At 35.0% G+C, this 26,683-nt stretch overlaps 1 protein-coding gene across 2 annotated transcripts in view; it reads right to left on the minus strand.

Moving 5' to 3' along the window:
- Positions 1-3,583: 3,583 nt before the first annotated feature.
- Positions 3,584-26,683, minus strand: part of LOC133525965 (fasciculation and elongation protein zeta-2) — a 58,572-nt gene continuing 35,472 nt past the window's right edge. The window contains exons 1-7 of one of the 2 annotated variants that reach the window (XM_061862413.1): positions 21,331-21,461; positions 10,049-10,157; positions 7,961-8,092; positions 7,098-7,218; positions 5,612-5,865; positions 4,787-4,862; positions 3,584-4,291 (exon numbers count right to left, since the gene is read on the minus strand). In XM_061862413.1, the coding sequence (XP_061718397.1) occupies positions 4,209-4,291; positions 4,787-4,862; positions 5,612-5,865; positions 7,098-7,218; positions 7,961-8,092; positions 10,049-10,157; positions 21,331-21,332 (777 nt within the window). In that variant the 5' untranslated portion in view covers positions 21,333-21,461 and the 3' untranslated portion in view covers positions 3,584-4,208. Of the gene's footprint in view, positions 4,292-4,786; positions 4,863-5,611; positions 5,866-7,097; positions 7,219-7,960; positions 8,093-10,048; positions 10,158-21,330; positions 21,462-26,683 lie in introns of those variants that run through there. The other variant, XM_061862412.1, reaches the window with a different exon arrangement.

Below are 26,683 nucleotides of genomic sequence, written 5' to 3' on the forward strand. Positions count from 1 at the left end.
AATCGTCCGTCCGTCCGTCAGTGGAAAAAGCGGCAAATTTAAAAAAATGTAGGTGCGTAGGGTTTTCCTCCCACAGAACATTTGAAATATTTGAATTTCGCGCCTTTTTCTACTGACAAAGAGTGTTTGCCAGAGTATATAATTATAATTAAACGGGTGTAAATCTCGTATATTTAAGATAAATTTTAAAATTACTACCAAATGCTTTTGGCTGCGATATTGCGCGCGGCTGGTTCTGCACGATAAAAGACTAATCGTTTAACATACGCAATTACCTATTTCGTGTTGAGTTGTAATAATCGTGAAAATTAAAATCAGAGTTCAGATAAAACTGGTTCGAATCTTATCACTTTTGTAGATAAGTTTGCTTTCGTTTCTATTTCAAATTATGAAATAAACAAATTCCCATTTTCTTACTATTTACCTACGTTAGGAAAAGGAGAAATGTGAGGAATGTAAAAGAAAGACGACATATCATTCAAGCTCCTTTATTTCGACCAGGTACCAAGCCAACAGGCCGTCAGACAAGGCGCGACCACTCAACGCAATACCACTCCTATCCTAACGACACAAGGTGCATTTCTTAAAGTTACGACTAACCGCATAAAATATACTTTACAATATAGTAGGTGCCATCCACGACGGCGCGCCGGAGGTCACCCCTATAACCCTTCCTAGGTATCTTCCTCTGTTCCTCGAGTTTCATAGACATTTATACATTTTTTGCACAACAATCAGTAAGTGTATCTACGTTAGTTTAATTCAAAATGTGCGATTTAAGCGTTCATATATTTTGCGAACTGAATATAAGTTCTCATGGCCTAATAAGTAAATTCCAATGTGTTATTATTTATCATTATAGTAGAAAAGGTCGAGTAGTATCGATATAAACAACGTTTGCACTTTGAGATAGTAATAAAATTGATATTATTTCGCTACGCAGGTAGAAAATGTTAGCACTTTTAGTGCCATCGGCTAGTTTAATATCGACCACGCTTTCCTGATAGTTGATCTAGCTATTTGATAATCTAATAAGCTATGCATATATTATCACTGATTAATGCCGATAAGTAATTAATTAGTGATAATGTAAGGCACAAAAACAAATCAAAATGTATTGAATGGGACATTTTAGTCTATTTTAAAATTTTAGAATATCAACAATAACTTCACACATATCATGCAATTAATTTGTCGAATATATTTTTATTTATACCACGAATTTGATGACACTTATTTGATAACAAATGATTTTATTAGTTTATGTTATTTATAACAAATTATTCTATAACTATGAAATGTTGAGACTAGATAATTATAAATATAACTTATACAACGTTTAACAGCTAAACTATATCATAGTGTTTCCGATTAGTGCTACATTATAAAAAGAACAATGACAGATTCAATTGTTATGACTAAATACACTACAAAAGCTACTTTTCCTATAGACTGCCCTCGAAACGATAATTCGATGTTTAAAATAAAATAATCTGAATGCCAATGAAAAGAGGCTGAGACGATGACATATTTACAAGCTGCTTCAGCTATAAAACCTTTTAACCGCTGCGTTTTATAATTATAAAACATTAGTGTAGGTAAAGTAAAAGGTTTTTTATCAATTAATCAGAGGATGGCTCACGCTAGTCACACAACATGGCGTGGACTCCAGCAGTGGCAGCATGGTTCCATTTTTATCACTTGTCACTATGCCCGTCACTTTCGCACTTACATACTTGTTAGAACGTGACAGGCATGGTGACAAATGATAAAGAGCCGACCATCTTAGCCCTACTGATTTATTCCGAAAACTGACAACGCGTAGTCTGTGTCACGTTTGACATTCCAATCGTTTATGTCATTTTCCTTCTGTCAGTAATCCTTAAATTGCACAAAAAAGCCAAGCTGTTGTCAAATTGATTTGTTTGCGTTAATCATAAAACGACAGCGATGAAAAAATAAAATAAAAAAAAAACTTGTTAAAAGCCGATTGGTCTAGACCAATCTGCTTTTTCAAGTTTTTTTTTTAGGTTTAGACCTCGTGCCATTATTCATGGCTATTTTCTAGATAGTTGTATTCAGGCAATTCCGAATATCGAAAACGGTCGGATGATTCCGAAAAGGGATAATTATGATGATGGCATTTTCTGTGAATTTCATCTGATTTTCGGAATTATCCGGCATGAAATTACCCAAATACACTTTTGTCGTGAGATATTATACATGAAATAATGAATATATCTACATATAGTGTATCGTTTTGCGAGCACTTATTTATGCCGAAGCATTTTCTTATCTAAAATTGGGAAACACGGCGAATTATTTCGACAATAGAACGCACAAAGCTAAATAAACTACATAAAACATAATGACAATAGTGAATACTCAGACAAAATAATTTGCCACGCTAATCCCATAAAAATGTAGAGACAATTCCAGTTTCAGTACGTTTTGCTCGATATTTACAACATTTGAATTCATTCTGCCAGAGATAAAATAGGGCGCTTGCACCTAGAATAAATATTTATAAACTAGCACTTAAGAAAAATAACATGAAAGTAAACCTAGAAGGAAGCATTAATTAATCAACTACCATACGATATCACAGTTCTTTTATGCAAATAATGTAATTATAATATAACCTCAAATATGTGTACAATTCGTTCGTTGACAACCAAAACTCAGTTGCATATATCACTGCCAGTAGCAAAGCGTGAAACGTATTCACCTTATGGGCAAGCCGGACCTCATTTAGAATAAGACCTAAATATTTTAAGAGTTGTATAAAATAAGGTGCTCAATTCTATTAAATTAGGCAAGCCGGTAAGAATCGAGTTCTATGAACGATTTTATCACTGGTCAACTTTTGAAAGATTTGTATCTAATTCGATATTAAAATGTTTGTTTTAAGTCACAATTAGTTACTGTGAGTTTTGGTTGATAAACGAATACATTTTAAATTAGCATTCAAGTGTATTATTATTAAAAAATGTAATGGCAAATTCATTTCTACGACAATTTGGTTCACTAACGTTAACCAAGGTGATTGTTTTCACCCAATCGAAGACAAAACTTTAAAAAAATGTGGATACTCTTCGTAATTCCTCAGAAATATAATCAACCGCAATTAAACGGTATTTTAAAAGTAACAGACATCGCACTCCAACCATATCTAACAATTAGACGTGTCAACTTTTAGTTCCGTTTTCAACGTTTCCCGTTAAACAGATTCATTCAAACGTTACTAACTCGCGTGAATGGATTTCCTTATTTCGTTTTTTTTGAACTTATAAAGAAAATCCACAATAAATTTCCTGTTTAGAAAATTCTCCATAAGAGCAGTGAAGTTTCATTCAACCTAGCTAGAATATCAATGAGTATTGTAACATTTGAATTAAGTATCAAGACTTGCCATTTAAACGTATAAATGCTTGATATGAAGACAGTGTTGTTGACTGATAAAGATAGCTGGAAAAAAAATATTAAGGGTCGTAATATTCGTTCACAGAAAAATAAAATGCACATAAAAGTTAAAACTCGTGCATACCGAACCCTTAAACTAGAATTTCCTATTTTTTTTAAATTCAGATTAATTAGACAGCCACCGCGGATCTTAGGTACGCTGTCTTAGAAGACGCGGGAATTTGAATTGAAAATACGTATCTAGATCAACTTTTTGCTTCGTCCATTTGCAAATAGTTACTTTCTAGTTTCAATTTACGTCAGAATCATGCAGATGTCTTAAAGAGAGTCCTTCTTGAGGCGAATCGTATGCAACATAAGACTCTTATTGAAAATATGAGTCAATATTTTAAAATAATATATACCTATTCATGTATATTTTTGTTGAGTTTTTCAACAGTTGTGTCCTTACACAGTAACAAGGTAACAATTCATTTGGAACTAATATTGTAGGTCATAATAAACGATTTCTGCCTATTCGACTAGCGATAAAATAAAGTGGAAAAAGGCATAGCTGCAATTTCAACTGATTATGTCTCGAAGTCAAATCAGGTTCCGTCCCTTATTAAAGTTACTTGTTATAACCTACATGTTTCGCTCCAAAATTATTGGTATCTTGTATTATATTTGTCAACTTAAACTTCCAAGGTGTAGCGCCACCTGCAATAATCTTAACGCAAGGCATATAGGTGTTGATGTGTGCAGAAGTGATCGGATGAAGGTGGAAGAATTAGCTAGACCAAGGCTTAGGTAGGACAGAGCACTTTGAGTATGTAGTCCGTTAGTAGCGTCGGCACGGTGGGGCTGTCTTCGTTGATAGCCTTTAGAACTGAAACAGAAAATTATGGTTAGGTAATTACAATTTTCAAATAACAGGAGCAATATCATTAGTTGATAGTACTATTAGGTAACAATACGCTCTACGAGCGACTCATGTTTTCATTATTTTCTAATTTTTACAAATGCTACTCTGCATACATGTCGACCAATCATGAACTTGTGCGAGCTGTCTTTTTACTATTTGACTCTCCCAAAACAGCTTTTCAAGTCACTGTATTTTATGCGAAACCATAATTTTACTACGTTATTTTGTATAGTTTGTATTACATACACAAAACAGTGCTATTAGAAAATAGGGCCGAAGTTCAGATGCATTTCGATACTGTCGATAAACTAATTGGAGAGTCGTTTGGCCATTTATTACAATTTTGCTGAACACATAAATATGTCAACATAATTCCAGATGTAAATGTATACGTGTAATAACTAAATATAAATAATAGAAAAAATATACTTAATGGTACATAAATAATACACGACTTACTTTTAATGAGAATTTGCAGCGTCTGGTTGTCGGGCGGACCGTTGTCGAGATGGAACGGTATCACGGTGGTCAAGTACTGAAACAACCAAAGCAATTAGATCAGGGTCAACTATTTCAATACCAGCGCTAATGATACACCGCGTCCTTGGGCATAGTACTAAAATTTATATTAGGTCTGGGTTGTTGTTAGAATTTGTGACGTTCAATTGTTCTTATAAACTATGTGTCGTGTGATAATTGGAGTACAGTCAAGGTATTGAATATTGACACGGACGAAGTGCCAAAAATATGTGTATATATTTTTGGCACTTTGTCCGTGTTGATATTTAATACCTCGACTGTACTTAGTCGAATGGTGACCTTGGGATGTTAATTCTTATAAAAAGGTTTGAACTTTGATCTGAACCTTTACGGCATTTAAAGTTTCTTTGACTAAAGAAGAACCACAATTAGAAGAACATTAAAAAAGAAAACTTGCAAAACAAGATCTACGGAAAAATATACGTTTGCAAAACCAAGGCTAGCAACGTACGTAGCGAGCAAAGTTGTTTGATATGCACCCTTGTACATCTTTTCACACACATCCGCTGACTGTACATAAAGTGGCAAATACACAATTACACAGTGGTACAAGAAGTTTATAGTCATCAAAACTGTTTACTTATAGATATTTGAGAGACCCTACACTAGCGTCTCCCGAGCGTTGGCTTCTAGTCAACTCTATGGTTGCTGCTCGACGCCATGTTGCGCAGCGATACCATTTTCCATAGTGCTGACTAGACGCCGGCGCTTTTAAGACGCTAGTGTGGGGATCACTTTATTTACCTTTGACTCTGAGCCAGAATTGTTAAGGTTCGGCGACCGCGGCGGCCCTCGCTTCTTCTTCTCGGTATGATACTGCCGCCTCTTATTCTGCACAGCCAACAGCAGCGAGATGAAGGTGTTCTTGAGCTCCTTCTCATACTCCAGCTCGTCCCGGAGAGCCAGTTCCGCGATGAGGGTCTCGGAGAACTCTCGGATGAGGACTTCGAGCTCCATATAGGTCTCGTTTAACTGGGTTAGGGAGAGTTGTCGAAGTTCTGCGGGAAGAATGAGAATAAATAGTGAGTAGGTATCTAGCATGTTTCGTAGAAATTAAAGATCATTTAAGTTTAAAAATATGAGTAAGGCAAACAAGATTAAATACGTAGAGTTGAGAAAGATCTCAGAAACTGTAAAAGGAAACATTAATTTTGGAAATTTTCGATTACTATACAAAAATCATATTTATAAGTTTCCGAAAATATTCCAAGTGGTAATTTCACAATTTTGGAATATTCCTTTTTTTGACGACACATTATTTACTCGTACAGGAGTTTATCTGTATCTTAATTCGACCATTCATATCCGATGGGTGTTGGTAAAAATTAGATCCGAAGTGATTAGATCCCTAGTAACCGCGCATCCATTTAAAGACTTTCTAACTTCATATAAAATAATATCATTCATTAGAAATTTTACTTAATTTGAAACTAGAAATTTTCTCTTAAATATTTCATGATTGATGCCATTACTATACTTACGCATACAGTTTTAGAATTGCTATAATATTAATCTTAACTTTACAAGTTTCCGTTTCTAGACGGCATTCGCTCTTATAATTAAATCAACATGTACCTAGGCAATAAAAAGTTGGACGTAATTGTGTGGAAATAGCGAATAGTTATTAAAATCACTTGTATAATTATAGTGTATAAAAAATGCGTACACGCAGACTGAGTTACATCCATTTAAAGAAGTTCCCAAGAATCTCACGCAAGTAAGTTACTGTCCTCAACGTTTTTGTACCCAGGAATCATGGGAAGAATCTTTTAATGCTATGCTTGGATCTAGATTTAATGTTATTTTTATAATGGTAGATTCTATTTTGCAATGGCTTAAGACGGACTTGCGCCTAAGACGTTCTACGGGTTAAGAAAAACAAGTTATTAGTTCGCAGTTAGAAGAACTTACCGATCACAAGACATACGCAGTTTTTGCAAGCCATCGGTTGAAGCTAGTAATTAATAAAATTACCTATTAAAATTAAAACATTCGGTGGCGGACTCGGGCATAACTAGAAGTATATTTAAGTAGGCATCAACTTACTGCTTCATATGAAAACAATCAAAGGCAATAACATACCTAAGTCCCACTATTTTACAAGCCATTAGGCGAAACGAGTTCAGGCAGTCCTCAGGCGAAGTTCGACCTCTTTTCTTTACGTTGAAGTCTTGCTGTACCTACTTATATATAAATTTCAAATATGACCACTAATTTGAATTAAACTTACTGTCTTCATACAGAGGTGAGTTGAGGACTTCCTTCCCTTTCTCCAACGCCTCATTGTATTCCAGGACATCGCCTTCGGAAGAGGGAGTCTCCTGCATCATGTCATCGATTTCTTGTATCACCTGGAAAATCCACATTGTTGATAAGTAACGACATGACATGAGTAGGTAACCAACTTTTAACAGAGCTCTTATGAATAGCTTCCGCGTGCCCGTAAGGCAAGTTCCGGAACTTGAATACCTATCGTAGAACCTGCTAACTATAATGCATTTCTCTAGAAACAAAATATCAGTAGCAGAACGTAAATGTAATGAATACTGCTTAATTAATGCAAAATCTAAACAAATCTAATCTAATCTTAGATTTTGTCAGAATAATCCTTTGAAGAATAATATATTGAAGGTGCGCAAAATAGAATCGCCAATGTTGTTAGTATGTAGACAGCAAACTAGTACAAGGAGAATATAAAACACTGGTTTTAGAGCTTTAGAATGACACATCGCGAAACCGAACGTTGTCATTTGTTTTCCCATGTTTTATGCAATCATTTGTGGACGTTTACATAATATAATATCCTAAGTTATACATAAATATCAGTCAATCAACATTTGAAGAAATGTAACTAGACGCAAGGGGGTCTGAAAAGGAGTTTTTATTGTCATAAGAAAAAACTGATATTCGAGTTACAAATGTTCCAAGCGAACATTACATGGAAACTTGTATCGAAATTGTATAAACCGAAAAGGCATGCAGGCTTGCCGTTAAGTTAGCACAAAGTAATAATTTGGAATGATTCTTTAAGAAAGGATAGCTTTTTCTGCGCTGTGGACACTGGATTTGAATAATGGGATACGAGTATCTTACTTCATCGGCAGTCTTGACGGGACACTCGTGGTCCTGATGTAGGCCTCCGAGGATAAGCGCGTGCATGTCCAAGTCAGAGGCCACGGCCTCGTCTTCTGAGCTGTGGATCTCGTCGTCTGGCGTCATTGAGCCCTGGTAATAAAAGAGTAACAGTTAAATATGAAAATTTCTAGATCTATCAAGGATCTAACATCATTCCAATATGAGATGGTTTCAACTTTCAATCTCCTTTAGAGGACGTGCTGTATTGCGCATTATGTGAACCTTCTCCCACAAACGTAACTATTGACACTGACTGATCAGTATCAGATTAGTATTATACGAGTATCAGTATCATATTGGAATGAGATTTAATAACTAAAACTCGAATTGGCCTGTAAGGTGTAAGTGTGGTATACAGTGTCCAATATAAGAATCAGGATATCAGAAATCAGAAATCATCGCATTTATTTGTGATAAACTATAACATACAAAAGTTTAGCATAAAAAAAGAAAGAAATTATTAAACATAGAATAAATAAATAGTTTACCACGAAATGGTCCCGCCTCAGCATAAATGCTAACCCAAAAGTCAGCGCTGATCTTCCGGCTAGACCATTTGTGGGTCACGAACGCAGCTGTGCGACGATATACGATCAATATATTCGATATACAAAAATTTGGTCTTGTTTACAAGATAATAAAATAAAGTTCCATAACCGAAGATATGTATATAATATGTACCTGTTATCTCTTTTGTTAGAATCTAAAAAGTTCAATGTCAGTAGGTACGAGTACATTAATATGTACATATTGGCATTGAAAGTTTTTCATAGCCGTAGCATTTCTTTGAAATCTCATATAACAATCTACGTCATATTTCATCTTCCCATGGAACAATGTGGGACACCAGACACCGCACGGCAGACGGTATCAGGTTTCTTTACAAAAAGGACTAAAACAAAGCGACTCGAAAGCCGCCGCCTTTTGTTCCTCCCGTCTCTTTTACATCAACTGCGTAAAAAGGAAAAGGAGAAAGTAGCCTTAGGTTTAATCGACTTCGTCAATAGGGCAGGCGATAACAAGAGCAATCCAGAAATATTATAATTGGAAAGCGAATCCAAACTTAAGATGGACCAAAATGACTATTCAGACTTTACTAATTGATCTAATTTTGGCATTACTCAAACAATATATAAGTATGTGCTGTTATAATGAGAAAAAATAGCTAAGTTCGAATGTGAGAATGAAGCCTGCCCAGACACATTTTTTTTGACATGATAGTGGTTAAATATGTAGTATAAAATTAGAAACCACGAAGGTCCAATTTATGAGCGGGATTCTATCCGCATGTAGATCACGCATAGGTATTAAGTAAGTGAATTTTTAGGGCGTTGTTTTGACATTGTATCAGTTAGGTGCTGATGCTTAACCTATGATAGTACAGATATTGATTGAGTCTATATTGGACGAAAGTTGTTGCGCATTGACGCTAAAATATGCCCAGTTAAAACTCTGGAAGCTCGTCGTTGTACGCTTGAAAATTGGAATCAAATTCCGACCAACCGGATTACGCTGTTAATAAATGAACCCGTGACGAAACAGTTCATTTGCACTGTGCTGTTAATTACTGATGAATCATATGAACCTTATAAAAATAGCGATGTGTATGTGTGTATTAATTAAGGATGACGAGAAAAACACACATTATATAAAAAGCGTCCAGAACGGGCGTATCATCAAAATCGGTAAGTACTTGCGTATTTATTGGAACGATTTCAAAAAAAAAAGTAAAATATAATATGATTATCAATGTTGTTAAATTTCATTCATAATTGTACCCGGACCTAAGATTATTGGGCATGACATGACGCCCAGGACATATATTTATCTATTCGAACATCGAGTACTTTATGAATCGGAACCGGTTGTGTTAATTTTATTTTGGTCCATAATCAGGAGTTATATATGTACAATAAGTGTTACTATCAGATCATTTCTAGCATCACATTTTACTCGAGACGTTTTAAAATCGGCTTTATAGGGGGTACATTATAACCAGTTAATGTTTGGGTAATGCTTTATATTTATATATTAGCTTTAGCTTACCATTTTGTCACTTAAATTTAAGGTGGGAATGTGCATCTTCCTCGAAAACGACTTGGTCCAGTCTATGGGCAGGATGTTGCCGAAGTTGCCCGTGATTGTCCACCACATCCTGCAAAAAAGTTACAGTAAATGTAAGAAGAATCAGACTTTGAGGTAATAACGAGTTTGGACATGGTTGTTATTATATTAAAGACAAACTGATAATGTAAAGCAAAAATAAATGAAAAATAATACATATTTTGTTCACCACAATGCAAACATAAGTCAGCAGTTTGTCAAACTCGAGAAGCATTCCCTGCCCTCTTTCTGCGTCAATTGGGTAAGAAAGGAAAAATATTATAGAAAAATCTTAGTCAAGATCTTACAATTCGGTCATGGTTGTTACAAGATTAAAGATGGAGTGTTATTTCTGATGTCACGCTCTGTCCACAGGAAGCAATTGCCAGTAATGAGCAATTCGTTCACGGACATGACAGCACCGTTTTATATCATCTATTCGTGCAAGTAAACTACACGCAAGTTTCACGATAACGTAGTCTATCGTTATGCAAGAAATCTGTAGGTAACCCTGTCATATGATCGGAAATAATGGAGAATATTTTTCTGTTGTCCATCCTTACGGTTGACTAAGATCTATACTTTAAGTAGGTACTTCAAGTACCTACTACCTACACAAAATAAGAAAATATCTAGCTAGTACATTGAAATCCTAGAATATAAAGTATAAATCTTCCCATACGTACGTTAGCGCTAGCATTTCAAAAGGTTTAAAATCCAGTATCTGACTGCCAAGCACCATAATTCCAAAGACACTTTATCAACAGCTCAGCTTCAGATGGACTCTCTCAGGCTAATCGCATAATAAATGTGCCGCTAACGTCCGCTCTATCGGCTCCAAGTCGCATTTTTATTTTTATAATGTCCAACGCTAAGATTATCTAAAGCTGACCCAATTTATCAACTCAGGAATTCTTGTTCGTGGAACGATGGGATTTATTTCAGTTGAGGCTTTATTTATTTGGTGCCAGATCGCTTTATAATGTGGTGTTATTTTAACTTTTGAATGAGGAAAGGATTACGATTGAATGTTTTGAGTTTTAAGCCCAATTCTATCGAAAAAAAAGGTCAATGGACAAAAGCTGCGAAAGTTAGATTTAAATGTCAGTAAGTAACAAGAGGTTAAAACCTTAAAACACTTAGCGTTAAAATAAATTTTCTAAATGTTAATATTTCTGCTCCAGGCTGGTACTTAACTAATTTTTACTGGCCAAAAATTAAGCTTTATAATTCATATATTAAAAGCTAAATCATTATATCATTATCTGCACATGCTTTCTCCCTTCATCCCGGACATTATGTTCCCCATAAAGTTTAACCTGACAGTCAATAAACAGGTAGGCCAAGGTCTGTTTGGATATATTTATTATTTAGGGACGCCAGAGGTTTACGCTGCGGTAATAAATCACAGTGACTAATAACGTCTGGTACCGTAATAATAGTCTCAATTGGGCACCGCTGTTTTATACCCGCAATGACTTTTAATACTTGAACATTTTCATGTTTTAAACGTAATGTTATAGAAGCTTCATTTCTCACCCCAATTCACCCATTTTTGCGCCAGATGCCTGATTTCTGGGGGCCTACCGCGAAAATCGAAATTCGTAAATTGCGAGGATCTTTCTCTTTTACTCTCATTAAGACGTAATTATAGTAAAAAACGCAATTGACGAACTTAGATTTTCGCGGTTATAGCCCTTTCTCACTTATTTCTAGACGTAACGGTGTGCTTAACTTTGGCCAGGTTATTCCTGCCGTCTGTCAAATGTCATTTCACCACGTCCACGAACCGCTAATTAACCACTTACCTATTTAAATACGTACTTATGACTTAGTCTCTAAATAAATAATCCTCAAGCCTACCTAACCTAGCTATGCATATGCAAGGTATTGTAAGGTAACAATCTGTAGTGTTAGACACTGAGAAGAAGAAGAATAAAAGCTGAGAGGGAAATAAAATTCTCTCGACTAGGTACCTCTGCTATGCGTTCTACGGGCTATAGATCCCAGTTTATAATCATAATTGTGGGTGTCAAAGACATAGTACTTATGTACATTATCAGTAACCTTCAGTGCGTGAGTAATCCCGCAGAATGCCGGGAAGCTCAGCTCACAGAAGGGTATATCTTAGTAGGCACGCCGGTCAGTTGCGTCCGTTTTGTACGGGGCGCGCAATTGCGTCAGGCCTCCAATTCGCCGCAAGGCCGGTGACGCGTCCCGGTCCAGAGTTCTGTTTATGTTCGGTATGCCGGTTTATGACTTTACAAGAATAGGTAGTTGTTGTTTTTGCTCCAATGTTGTGCCCGTTTTTAAGTTTAAAAGATTTTAAAGGGCTGTATGTTAGGTAGTACCTACAATCAACTTTCTATAATGTATTTTAGGTTTTATTTATAACTCTACTTTCCTTCACTTCCTGAGATTGTGTTGTGTCTATGTCTACCTTGTGCTATTTCTTGCAGATCGTCTCCTAGTCACACGAGAATCCCCTTTACGAACAGATCCCGACTTCAGACAAACCAATACTTGAGTGATTCCTCCTAGATGATCCCGTATTGTATAATATAATGAGTAGTCAAAACGATTACAGTACAAATTTCATTATAAAAGTATATAAGTAATTAAAGTTTTAAAAACGAATAATGAAATGTTACATTCGGACATAGGTACCTTACAAAAACACAACTATCATTAGAAAGTTTGACCTCACCGATACAATTTCATTGACCTCTCAAATGTAATCTCTCTAAACCCAACGTTTTAAACATCGCTGTTAAGTTAAATTTATTCCTCCTTAATCCTAATTTACATCGCCGATCCCCGTTAGTAAAATTACGATTACAAATTGTCTACGATACAATTACAGTACATAAGTCCAATTTGATTAGTCATTGTGCCTCTATAATTAGTTTTATGTATGATTTCTGATTTGTTAACTTTTGTTTATGACATTTAAATAGGTATTATGAGAGGGCTCCTCTGTTCATAAAGAAAATTAAGATGGCTCATAAATATGTTTTCTTGGGCGTTACAAGAAATCTCAGAAGATTTGTTTGCACATGAGCGTCCTAAGATAGTGTGGTGCTTCTGGTAGGTATTTTTATAAACGTGATTTCCTTTATGAGTTTTGGATTTAAGAATGAATAAAGTCATATAAAAGTGTAACAAGCGTATCGTAAAACACCTCCAAGCGACCGTCACGCGTGACTCAGCCGGAGACTCAAATTGTCGCTAATTCGAGATGTCGCAGCATTCAATTGAGGAATGTACCGCTTTATATCAACTGAACCGAAACGACCAATAGAGGATAGTGGTTAAAGTAAACATACAACCTTGTAGACATTAGAGTGTTATTGGTGAGGTATGAAGATTGCATGGCCTATTATTGGGCTCATGTGTATGTATGACTGGTGTTGCAGTTTGTCATTGTTACTGAGTTCGGTAACTGACCACATACTAATTAGTTATGCAGTTAGCATTTTGTTTGTTTACACTAGTAAATCTGGTTTTCTGTTCATTATATAATGCCACTGCGGCGAATAACCTGTTTAGTATGTATTGAGAAGTCTGTCGTAAAACTCGTGATCCTCTGTAGATTTCAGCCAATTCTTACACAATAATTGCGGAGTTTCAGACTGTTTTCATATGATTTAATTTGTGTAAAACAGCAAGTTCTAAATTTATAGATATAATTTTATTGAAAAAATAAATGGGCAAAAAAGGTACTTTCATGACTTTCATGTGACAGCTGTAACACCTAACCTAACCATGTTTAACGTTATTCTAATAACATACAAAATCTCGACGTACATTTCGTGATATTGTGTTACCACCGTTTATAACCTCTTGTACAATTAACATGTATAGCCTATCTGTTAGGGTTAATTAAAGGAATACATGAATGAAATAAAAAGAAAATAATATAAAAATAAATATTATCTAATAATAAATAAGTTAAGACTATGCATGATACAATGTTACAGCGACATATAAACTTGTACCTACACCACAGAATAACTAACAGTACTCCTACACTATGTAAATATTGGACTCCGAGTAATAACTCTGTACGCAGCATTCCTGACTTTTCACTTTAAATGTTACAACATACCGGTGTCTATTTGCATTATTCGAATACCCGGCCCGAGTGTTAGTTCCAACAGTTCCACTCTATTTTCAGAATAATTGCAATGGAAATTGAAAGCCGTCGTAAAGAATATTTTCATATTTAAATAGGTATAGGTATATAAGTACCTCAATATGATAATATTATTTATGGACGGTTTATATATTTAGGTATACCCATAAACCTATTAGTGGAAATATTATATACTTAATCCCAGTTGTATCTTACTTGTTTAAACTGTCGAGAGTGATGATCTTCAAAATAATAAATATTATAGGACATTATTAGTATTATTACACAAATTGACTAAGTCCCACAGTAAGCTCAATAAGGCCTGTGTTGTCGGTATATATTATATGCTCCGGACCGTTTTCGGCCACGCCACGGCGAATGCTTCAACTACTTTTTCTGACAATAACATATATACAAAATGCCCTTGCCCGGATGTAAACCCGGGACCACCGGCTTCATAGGCAGCACTACCCACTAAGCCAGACAGGTCATCAAATTAGATACAGTAAAGACCTCCTCAAATAGTAATTTCTGGTTGAAGAAATGTATCTGTTGACAGCTGGCAGATTATATCCAAATCTAATACATTGATAACAAGAAATTACTATCTGAATAGGCCTCACAATATTTATTTATAATGTGGAGCTGATTTAGGGCCTGTTTCACAATGCCCAAATAAAGTTTTGGATAGCTAGAAATAAATTAACTGCTAGATAAAACTTCATACAAAACCTAGCACTTTATCTACGTTAAGCATATTGTGAAACGCCAACGATGACTTTTATACTAATAGTTTTTGTAATAGTTAAGTAAGTTTTAAGGTTATTTCGGTGTGGTATTTTTTGGACATGTAAAAAACGAATAAAATATAATATATGATTTTTCTATAAAATAATAATGTAAACCTTTAAAGGCAAAATAACTAAGTAGTATCTTAATTTCTAGTTAGATTACATTTACATTGCAGCAAAAAGTTACGCAATAAAAAATAGCTTGTGCAGTTGGGTGCCGTGGGTACTTGATATGTCCATGTTTTGCGAAATGTTTAATGTTTAAATATAAATAAGTCCTCAAGTATTAAGGGCCTGTTACGCGGACTGGACCTATTAGTACCTCTGGGTGACCTTTGTTGCGTTGTAAATCGCCTGGGGTCGCCGTGCTACTTGGACGTGTTGCAAGGCACTTTTACGCGTTCCACTGTGTTATTCCAATAACTGCCAAGCTCAGAGGGCATACCGTGAACATAGAAAATTGAAATTTCACTCACTGTCTCTTTATCGCTCTAGCGTTATCGAACCATAGAGAGGCAGATACATTTTCGATCGAGCAAATCTAAGGCTCAACAAGCACCTGCCGACCTTCACGTGGTTTTGATTTCTTTAAAATCATCATTGTTGAGTCATTTGTGTCGACTCGATTTAGTTAAAACTCAGGTCGTGTGTATAAACGTGTTGAATCTTCTGTAGAATCTAGTTTGAGTTCTAGTTTTAAAGCGCAGAGTTTGAAGTATCTTTATACATTATTCGAGATAACCGAGTTGTTTTTCTAATTTAGACTCATATGACTGGACTTACTTCTTATTCAATCTGTGTAAGTATAAGTGCGCTTTCTCAATATGCATTGTTATTACGCATTCTGAGGCTAAAGGTACATTGGTCTGCTTGAGCCAAAGACTCGTTTGCGCTTCGGTCAGAAAACTACATGGTCTGGAATCGTTCCGTACTTACTACTGGATAAATGCGCTTAAATGGTTTTAGACCTTATGTCAATTGAATTAAAGTTAACAATTATCAAGTCTGTTGCTGTTGGTACAGGGAAATTTCCGACTTGGCTTACATTTTATTGACACTTACGTAACCGATCGATGATTGGGTTAACTTCTGAAAGTGTGGGATTTTATTTGATGTAATCCTTATGACTTTTGCAGATCAAGAAGAAAGTAGGATAATTTTTGCTGAATATATTTTAGCTTTCCAAAAAGTACTTAGGTGCAACAAGAGAAATTGTCGACCAAGGTAAAAGTTCTAAGTAGGTAAGGGGTTCTAGACGTAGGTTCATTCTCAATCGGATTTCATTTCATAACAGTTCATGTACATTTTTTTGTGACATATTGTATAAAACCAACGATAAAGACAAATGGAACATATCAAAGTGGGTCACTAGAACGCGTGATATCAAAATTTAGCATCCATTTAAAATAATATTCACAGAGGCGAGTTGTAAATATGTAAAATTTACAAATAGTACCCGAGTTCGAAAAGTGTCTGTAAATCTTTTATGATTTTGGCATATTTCTAGGGACTTCAAAAAGGTCAGTTGAACTATGCGTTCGACAACACACAAGTGTATAAAGCTACACCCATCTTTTACGTTTATCGATCGTTCACATGAAGGTGGAGTGTATTGTTGACGTAGTACCTAGTCATTTGTTTTATCTTTTCAATATAATACACTGACACTCCTTTGAAGTGTAAATGACCTTATTTCCACTAGAAAATCAGGCTTACAAAATGGTCAGTGTAATCACTAATCAGTTAGTTATTTGTTTAGACTTTTAGACGTCGATAATTGTACTCAAATACATATCGTCTTAAATCGTTTATGTTCAACAGAAACGTAGGCTCGACTTGATAAATCTCGGTTAAAGATTTAGCTTTTTGTCCGACAATATAAATTGACCATTTAAAATGAGTCAAAAAATTAAACGAATTAGGGGCGACAACAAATGTTCATTAAATTACGGTCGTCACGTTTATCTAATACTCCTAAGAACACTTAATTTCATAAAAATATATACGGGAAACTATATAGTTAATAGCCTCAATAGGTTTGCAATCCGTTCAAATTTGCCTCAATGAATTTTTTAAATAACATTTTAAACTTGCTAGTCTTGAGAGTTGAAATTTAACGATACCCATTTCTTGATTTCTTGTTTTTGTTCTTTTGCTGATGCAATTTATGGGTGGTGGTGGTGGTATGGGTGGTGGTGGTTTTGCTGATGTAATTTATTTATTTATCCAAACCTTAGAAGAGACCTGCAGAATGACCAGCGTACGAGTAAGAAATGACTTAGTATATTATTATATTTTTTCAGTTAACGAGTAAAGTCGCCCATGAAATGTTCAGGTTATTGATTGAAAATTAAAATATGATTTGTATAGTGGTAAGTATCGGAAATAAATCTAAATGCCCTGATTTTTAGGGTTCCGTACCCCCAAAGGATAAAAAGCTATCCTATTACTAAGACTCCGCTGTCCGTCCGTCTTTCTGTTTGTCCGTCTGTCACCAGGTGTATCTCATGAACCATGAGAGACAGTTGAAATTTTCACAGATGACGTCCCAACTAGCAAAAACACGCTTACAACAGTCTCAAGACTACAATTTTTTCGCTCTTATATTGATTTTATATCATCGTATAAGCCCGGATTTGGGCACAAATTATAAGCGTATTTATTTTAATATCGTTCTAATATCAGTCTAATTTAATGCTGTTTGCGTTTACAGTAATCTTCCCAAAACTAATTTAAGCTACCTCAGGCTAATATCGCTTTTACATAAGTATCTTGTAAGCCTAAATAAACTTATTTTGATTTTTTGGAAGATCACACAGAGTTGAAACATTCTATTTATAAAGTATAAGTGTACGAATAAAATTAACTGCAGCGTGACAAAAAAAAAGTGTAAATATTTATCAAACTGTTTATGAATTATGTTTAAATATAATAACGTGCTCGTTATCATTGTGTGTGTTCATGTTTTACGGTAAGTATTCACATGGGAAAATATTATTTACTGTAAAGTAAACCCTGTTTTACGCTTCAAACTTCATGCGCCTGATCAAATATAGGTATTTGTATCCTCTTATAATTATTTTATTTATTTATTTGTATTGATAGGGAGCCATTGCTGTAGGTGTATTTTTCAAGCGCACTATTAGAGTATTTTAAGATTATTTACACTAACTTTGGCATTCTGAATACAAATGATATGGCCATGTTGAATTAATTAGGGTTTCTTGCTTTACTTAGTAAAACCCTTAATATATTTGTTTATCCTTACTTGATTACTAGACACATACTAATAAACTAAATGTCTTTTTATTTAAGTGACAAGATTGGTGATGGGAAATGGTTAAATTTATGGATTCCCAAAATCGATTTAAGATCAAATCATCTTATATTGAACTTGTCTTGTGTGATTTAGTATCCTGATCCTATATCACTCCAATATCTTACTAAAGTGCCGCTGTTGATCTTATTATAGCTTTAAATAAGATAAAAAAAAGTACGTACTTACAGTGTCCTTATGCTATGCTGATATTAGCCTTACATTCTTACAATAGCATTTAGAAAGTCTAATATAAAATCAAATGAACTTAGAGAATGGGGATATAAGACCAGGTACTCTCAAGATCAATGAGACTTCGTAAATGTTATTGTAGGAGCAAGAGGCTTATAATAGTATTATGCTATGCTGATATTAGTCTTGCATTCTTACAATGGCATTTAGAAAGTCTAATATAAAATCAAATGAACTTAGAGAATGGGGATATAAGACCAGGTACTCTCAAGATCGATGAGACTTTGTAAATGTTATTGTAGGAGCAAGAGGCTTATAATAGTATTATGAAATGCTCTTATAAACATATATAAGACGAGGTAATAAGACTGACCTTACTAAAGTCTGTTCTAGCTTGTCTAAGACTCATATAAGAGCGATTGTTATTCCAAAACAATAATAAGAGCGCTATAAGCTCACCACTCTTATAAAGTGCGCAATCTGAGACTTTTTTGCTTGTTGGGGTATTTCTGTGGTCGCCATAACAATAGATAATGGTACGGAACCCTTCGTGCGCGAGTCTGACGTTTTTTATTAATTAATTATAGAGGGTGTCTCCCATCATGGCTTTAAACGTAGGCCTCGGTAGAGTCGTTTTCTATGGAAAAGCCAAAAAAAATTCGTGATTCCGTGGTTGGTCCCATAGGAAAAGTAGCTCGATTTAGCGAGTAGAATCGAGCCCGTTTAAAGCCCCATAGCGGGAGACATACTGTATGTAGTAAGATCCACTTTTGTGACACGCAAAATGACAATTTATATAACACACTGTTTGGCGGAGTCATTAAAGATTGCATCACGGGCCATATGGCATCTTCGCGTTGGTTGACACTTGAAACCTAAAACAGCATGCTTACATGTAGGCAGATGGTTGTTCCAAAATTATGATGAGAATATTTAACTTTCTTAAAAATGAAAGTTCGAGGATGTCTGTTTCACAATGTCATGGAGCTTTTAGGTATATTTCTTCTACCTAAACAGAAAAAATATTAAGAGGCTGGAATAATTTATTCACCCGATAGAGTGTAGGTAGGGTACGTATGTACCTATTTACATCATATTTGCATTCATTTGATGTTCTCATTATTTTAAGATGTATTTATTATATATTTTATAAGCAGACCGACTCTTTCATTAAAGAACTTAAAAGCATTCTTAATTACAAATAGGTACATTTCTTTGTCTTAAATTTCGATATATGTAGGTATTAGGTACATAGTTATATCGCTACTTTTTCAAATTGTGTAAATAGCCTCGTATTATGTACAAGATGTACATAATCCGTTTACATCCTCTCTCTTCGCTTCTCGAATGATAAAATTCTTCCAATTCCGCTACGCCCGTAATTGAGGTATAAAATGTTTCCGAAATCGCGTGCCTTTATCTCATCGAAGAAAGTTGCCGGCCTGGTTTTTTCGCGGGTCATTAAAGTTACATGCCCTTTTCAGGCAGGTTACTTATCTCAGCTCAGCCAGACATCTGTTGCATTTCATTAAAAATACTAAGGCAACATTTTATTTCTTCAATCCTTAATTTTGTAATGGTAAATCTATGGATTCCTAACGTAAGAGAAGCATAATAGGTCTACGATTAATCTTGGGACGAGTGTGAATGTAGATTAGTTTTGGGAATAAAATTATTAAAATTTTTACTGCCTTAAAATACTACATGTAGCCAAGCATTCAACCAGTGCAGTGCGTCGTAGATCATATTGCCTATCTTCTAACCAACCAGATAAATGGTAAACCATAGCTTCGAAGTATACTTTTTACAATCGACTTGCCTAGCTGGAATAATCGTTTAATCTGCACGTATTGTAATACGTGTTATTAAGAATTATGTAATAATAATAAGAATTCTTAATAACATCAATTATAAATAACCCAAAATACCCTTGCCACGGTATGATCTCTCAAAAAATTTAGGGTTATGAAAAAAAATCTGCGTTCGTTTTTTTTTGCAATCATGTCACATTTTTCATATAAACGTACCACACTGTTCTTTAGGGCGAAGATAAAGTGATCCTAACACGAATCCGTGCCAGTGGCCCAAAACGTTTCACCGCCTGATACGGCGTGGCACCGTTATATCGAACATATCTGTTTGATTTTCGAATCAGCTCCCCTGGTTCTTTGGCACTGGTTTTTTAAACCATTGGGTGACCAAATTATAATATTTACTGATAAACTATAATGCCTAGATTAATGCAATACACCTACCTAAATAAATATTATGTAAAAACTTACTGCCGATGCTGTATGGCCTTTAACTATGTATATTGATTAATAAATGTTCTATTGCTTTGTTCACGTAACGTAAATTCATAACGATGTTCTTAAAATAAAATAAAACGATACACAATATACCAATTAAAACTGGGCTCAATTTATACAAGCGCAGTTATTTGTTCGAATTGTTTTTTCCACAAGTCATCGCTCCATCATTCTTTATAATGTATTTTGATTGCTACTTATTGTTGTATAAGTCAAAAACTGGGCTATTAGGTCATACGTGGCCTTGAAAAGTATAAAAAATCAATTGAAAGAACATTAATAATTGTCTACTAAACACTACAGAGACTTCGTACTACATGCGTATATAATATATATATTTAAGGAACAATAAATTGAAAATATCACCGCTAATTAAAATAAAATATGGAATATCATTGATATACGGTACAAAAATAAATATTACTAAAGCCTTACAATTTCGAACTGCAATTGTTAATATTTATTTATATTCTAAGACTCACATAACAGGTAGATCCTCTTGAACAACCACTTAGATTTTTTACTTCACTTTACTTATCTGAATCCTTGTATATAAATCACTACTTAGGTACTCGTAAGTGGTTTTTAACTCACTCAAGCTAAAAATAAGTTTCTCCACTGAAGTACAGCCTCTGTTTTTAACAAAGACTTAGATAAAACCTTACTTGGCTACAGCATCTTTGTATAAGCGCTCGAGTGTTGTTTCTCTGTAGTGGCTATCTCAGGTTGTCATCGAGTGGGTTGCACCGAAATGGTGGTTCGACCTCAGAACGCCGTAGAAGGCAATGTGTGGTAAGCGGTGTAGGCAAAAAGTTAGCTTGGAAGTTTTTTTATCATGCTTAGTGTAGGTAACTAAATCGTATCATGTGTTAGGTGAATTAATGATAATTTTCAGATTATAATACATATATGCATGTGATATACACATTTCAAATTATGATAATTATAAAGTTTAATATAAGTAATTTGATCTTTTATTTGGGGTTAGGGTTGCAGACTTCTTCTTCTAACAAAAACTCGGGTAGGTAGTATTTGCAATTTTGATTGGTGTCTACTGACCTAAGTTACTTTTATATGGCTAAATATACGATACATAAGGTACATACATATGACTTCGTGTAGGTATCAACAAACAGCACGTGCAGTTTCTAAGTAATATAATAAACCATAACAGTTATACATAACAAGTTGCAATGGTGCAGCGATAAAAGCGAGGTACCTACCTATAAGTGCTTCTGAGAACTACCTAGGTTGTGTAGGTACCTAGCTTTCTCGTTTTGCACCGTTCGTACCTATCTTTATACACTCATGTAAAGCAAGAGACTAAAGTTTTTACAACTGACTCGTAAGTTAATATCTATTGTACAGTTATATATTCTAAAAGTAATACCTAGTTTGATTGGCTAATTTACTTCCAATCAAACCATTTATTATAAAACCAGAGAGATATAAGCTTTAAGCACAGTTTAGATGATTTTTAATATTCAACACTCGTAATAATGACAGATCGAAGAAGAATAACAAAAAAAACATAAATAAAGAAAACTTGTAGGCAGTCAAAACAAGTGGCAATAGATGGCAACAGAGTTAAAAGTCATCGTTTTCTTTACAAAGGCGGCCAATAATATAGGTAATTGTCTTGCTGTGTTTTATTTCTACTGATCGAAGAGAATTTAATTTAGGTAAATAATGGTCATTCATAGAGGTGATATATTATTGGCTGGCTTTGTATTTAACACGTAAATGAGTTTAACAGAGAACAAGTGAAGACAAAACTTTAGCTCGAGAAAAGGGTTAGATTTTCTTATGATACAGTACCTTTTTTGAAATATTAAGTAAGGTAGAAGTACTAGAGCTCGAAGCTGCACTAGTCACCGACATGGGCAGTTTATTTCATGGAAATATAGGTTAAACTTGGACAACGAAGATTTTTCTATATTCGAACTTAATCCTTGTCACTTTGACATAAAGTGCCCATGTCGAGTACTAGTGCACCGTCGAGCACTAGTACTTCTACCTTATATGTAATTAAAGGACAATTACCAAGCTAAAATATTGTGTACAGAACTTGATTATACACTGTTCAAGCATGATATAAGGACGTAAAAACAGCGATTCCGGCCGAGTAGCCCCTTAAGGTGGCGGTGTCTTTTTCATTGGTCATTCGCCCTAGAAGGCCCTAAACAAACTTCTAAGAATGGTGATGTCTGCATTCCAATACATCGACAAAGAAAAGATTTAACACTTAAGGCAGGTATTTCACTCGCGTGTGTTGTTAAGATGAACTCAAAGTTAACCATTATAAAAATAATACTCTATGACCATAAATTGATGTGATTCGTGGCATCAAGGTCTCACTTTACTCTTATTATGTCGCCGCAACATGATAATTATCAAAACTGAAAAGGAATATTATAAATGACGAAAGTACACAGTTTAAAACAAAATATTTCCATTCCCAAAAATCTTAGGACAGACATATTGTACTGTGTGGTACCGTTTTTCCACTTTTCCATTTAGCCAGCAAGTCAAGTACGGGAGAATAAAATTAAGCTGGCAAGTTTGTAATTTAATAAACATAAAAGGATATTAAGATTTCTCAAAACTCTGTAAATTAATTTTCTCTTGTAATCTGCCGATATACTCGTAAACATGACCGTTGCAAAAGCAATGTAAACCAGGCGTGGAGATAAGAAAGGGGGTTAAGTTCATAAAGATAACTGGTTCCACTGCACTTGGCTCGTGAGAGCTGTGGAAGAAACAGTATAGCTAGAAGATTTAATTATAGACACTTGCTACATGGAAATGGAATTTTATCAATCAATTTAATCAGTCTCTGTCTACTGTCTTTATTTCACGGTGGAGTATCATAAGAGTCATACTAACCTAGCCGCCATACAATTGAAATTACGCTCTCATTTTAAAACGATATTCTAAAAGCACATGATATTGGACATTCAAATAACATTATATACCGTCTCATATTTCAGGCACCAAAGTTGACGCTGGTGCGGCCGCATCCTGGACCGAACGCCTCGAGCGTCGCAAGTATGTCAACCTCGGCATATAGCTACATATTTGCGGCGTTTGGGGTTTAACCCTAGGGCGGTGGGGGGTGGGGGCCTAGCGCGCGCCGCCTCTATAAGGAGTTATAAAATATAAAAGCGCGCTTCGGGTGACCAGAGGACTGGTCTGTATTTCGTTCAGAGAATAAGAGGAAGGATTGCAATCCAGAGGGGCAGTGCAGCCAGCCTTCTGGGCACCATACTTTTATTTATAATTTTTTAACTTAAGTGTTTTATTATGTTTCTACCCATTATATAGAAGATCTCGAACTGAACATACCGAATAAACCGAAAGGATAGGAACTAATTTGTATCATCCTAATAAACCATTCTAAAATGCTTCATTACATTAAGCAGCTATCTAATGATGAATCGCTTCCTAGGCAATTCCCTAGAAACAAACAGGTCAAAAAGCAAGGGACTCGCAAACTTTCTTTAAATACTCAAAACATCCTATAGATGCCTATACGATCATCATGTCAACGGGAAAACGTTGTCTAATGGAATAGAGTACCTACTTGAGTTCTGATGTAGGAGCTTACATTTTACAGTGCTCCAACAAGACGAATATTCGGCACTTTAATACCGAATAATAACCGAATATTCTCTATTTGAAAGCTATTAGAGCGTGACAGATACTTTTGGAGTCTGGTATTGGTCTTGTAACCAATAGGCAAGTGCTGCGACTCGGGGTCGGGGATATTCGAGACATTTTCAATCCCGCTAGCATCGATCCGTCGCGTCGCAGTGGTTTACCCCACTAACCCCGTCACATCGGCGCCTCCACGATACAAATCCTTGTGAAGGCAATGCACTTTGTAAGTATTCCTTCATACAAGTTTAACCCATTTATTATTACTTATTAAAATCTGTACCTTTATACTAAATGTAAGGTGTTCCAACGCAAGGTTAAAAAGGACGTATGATATTGACGACCAGGAGTTTCGTGTCGATTGTTTTATGTGTAGCGAAATGTTATGTATATTATAATATTATTAATAATGATTAAAGTACTTTAGAATTAAATCGACTGAGATAGGGACCGTGATTATCCGTTTTGTGTTGTTTCCGAGCTCCCGATTTTTCGACGCAGTTACATGCATCTTGTTCATGGGTAACTGAAGATAGCGGGTGGGTGTCAAAGTTCGAAGTCTCGCGCTCTCGAAGTCTAGTGAAACTTGGTGAAACTATTTTACGTGAATCATTCAATATTGTAATAGGTACTTAGATGCAAATATTTATTTATGACATGCATCATATGATGTAAGACACGACACTATGTGGGTACGGAAGAAATGTGATCAGAAGAGAAAGAAGTGATTAAATATCGAAGTGTGAAACAAAAGAAACACAATCGTTTTATTGTCCATCAAATTTCAACGTTATCGGCGTCGATCTCTTTGAAGTCGGATTGAATGGCTAACGGTCAACCTGTTGAGATTATCTTAATCATACGATCTACTATTAAGATTAGTTTGATTTTACTGCGCACTTCCCGGCGTTATCCTCTAACCACCATACGCCATCGGCATACGTTTTGTAGTGTGTAAGGAACTAAGTATGTAATTCGTATTTTAGATTAGGCACGTTTCACGATAGCAAAATTGATGCACACTTCGCATATAAAATCTCATGAACGAACTCAATAAAATACTGCATACCTAAGCTGCGCTAAAAACGATGCTGGAGAGATTCAAATTTAGAATTTTATATCAGTCCCGCGCTGTGTTTTTGTTTTTAATTTCACCCGGCGATGTCAGTAACCGGCCAGTGTGAATGGCGGCCGCGAATAGAAATTCCATAAGTACCTATTTCATCTCTTTGGAGTTGGCATTTATTCCCATTTCTATGAGTTAAAATTCCTTGTGTTTAGAAGAATTGTGAGCAGGGGGTCCAAGATGACAATCGTCACCGACAAACGCGACGAAAACGAAAAATGTCACGTGACTATTTCCATAGGTATTTAGATTTGCGTTTTCCTTCAAAATTGTCATTTTGGCTTGACCACTGGTATTCCGACAATTTTTAAGCTGAGAGTAACCTCAAAGTTGCGTGGATATAACATCAAATTACATTTAGTTTTAGGGGACTTGACCATTTAAATTTGAATTCAGAATATGGACTATTAAAAAAAAAACCTAATGAGAAAAGTAACGGTTTCGAAACGTGACATTTAAGTAATATTTCACGTAGCGCCTGTCTGGGTAGTTTACGAGTGTCTGTATTGGGCCAAAAATAGATCAATGTTTGTATATTTTTTGTAGAAAGCAGGTGCCATACCCTACCATAGAGCAGGTAGAGTAACCTTAATACCCACTTCCTTCATAAAAAGTTTTTAAAAGGGGCGTAAACCGTAAATTTAACTTTATGAATAGGTGCTTTAAACTGTTAAAGTCGCGGGCACGTTAATTATAAACGATAATGGTTTACAAATGTCAGCAAATGAGTTTAACAATGTATTTGTTTCCATTCGTTTAGGTAAGGGGGTATTAGTTAGGTCCTTTTAAAAAAAGTTTTCATTTCAAAGATGACAAAAATCACTAATGACTTAATGGACAAAATTTGTCTGTGTTCAATATTTTAATTGATTTGGAAATAGTCAAAATTAATAAGCGAAGATAAGTAGGCAAATAATATTAAATCCGTTATGAGCTAAATATTAAAATATCTAACACAAACAATTTATTAAGAAAACCAAACTTAAAAAAGCTATGTTAATACTTGTATATTTTTATAAAAAGCTTCAGCAATAGGCGACGTGATTAATGAC

Source organism: Cydia pomonella, chromosome 15, assembly GCF_033807575.1.
Source record: "Cydia pomonella isolate Wapato2018A chromosome 15, ilCydPomo1, whole genome shotgun sequence".
Lineage (NCBI taxonomy): Eukaryota > Metazoa > Arthropoda > Insecta > Lepidoptera > Tortricidae > Cydia > Cydia pomonella.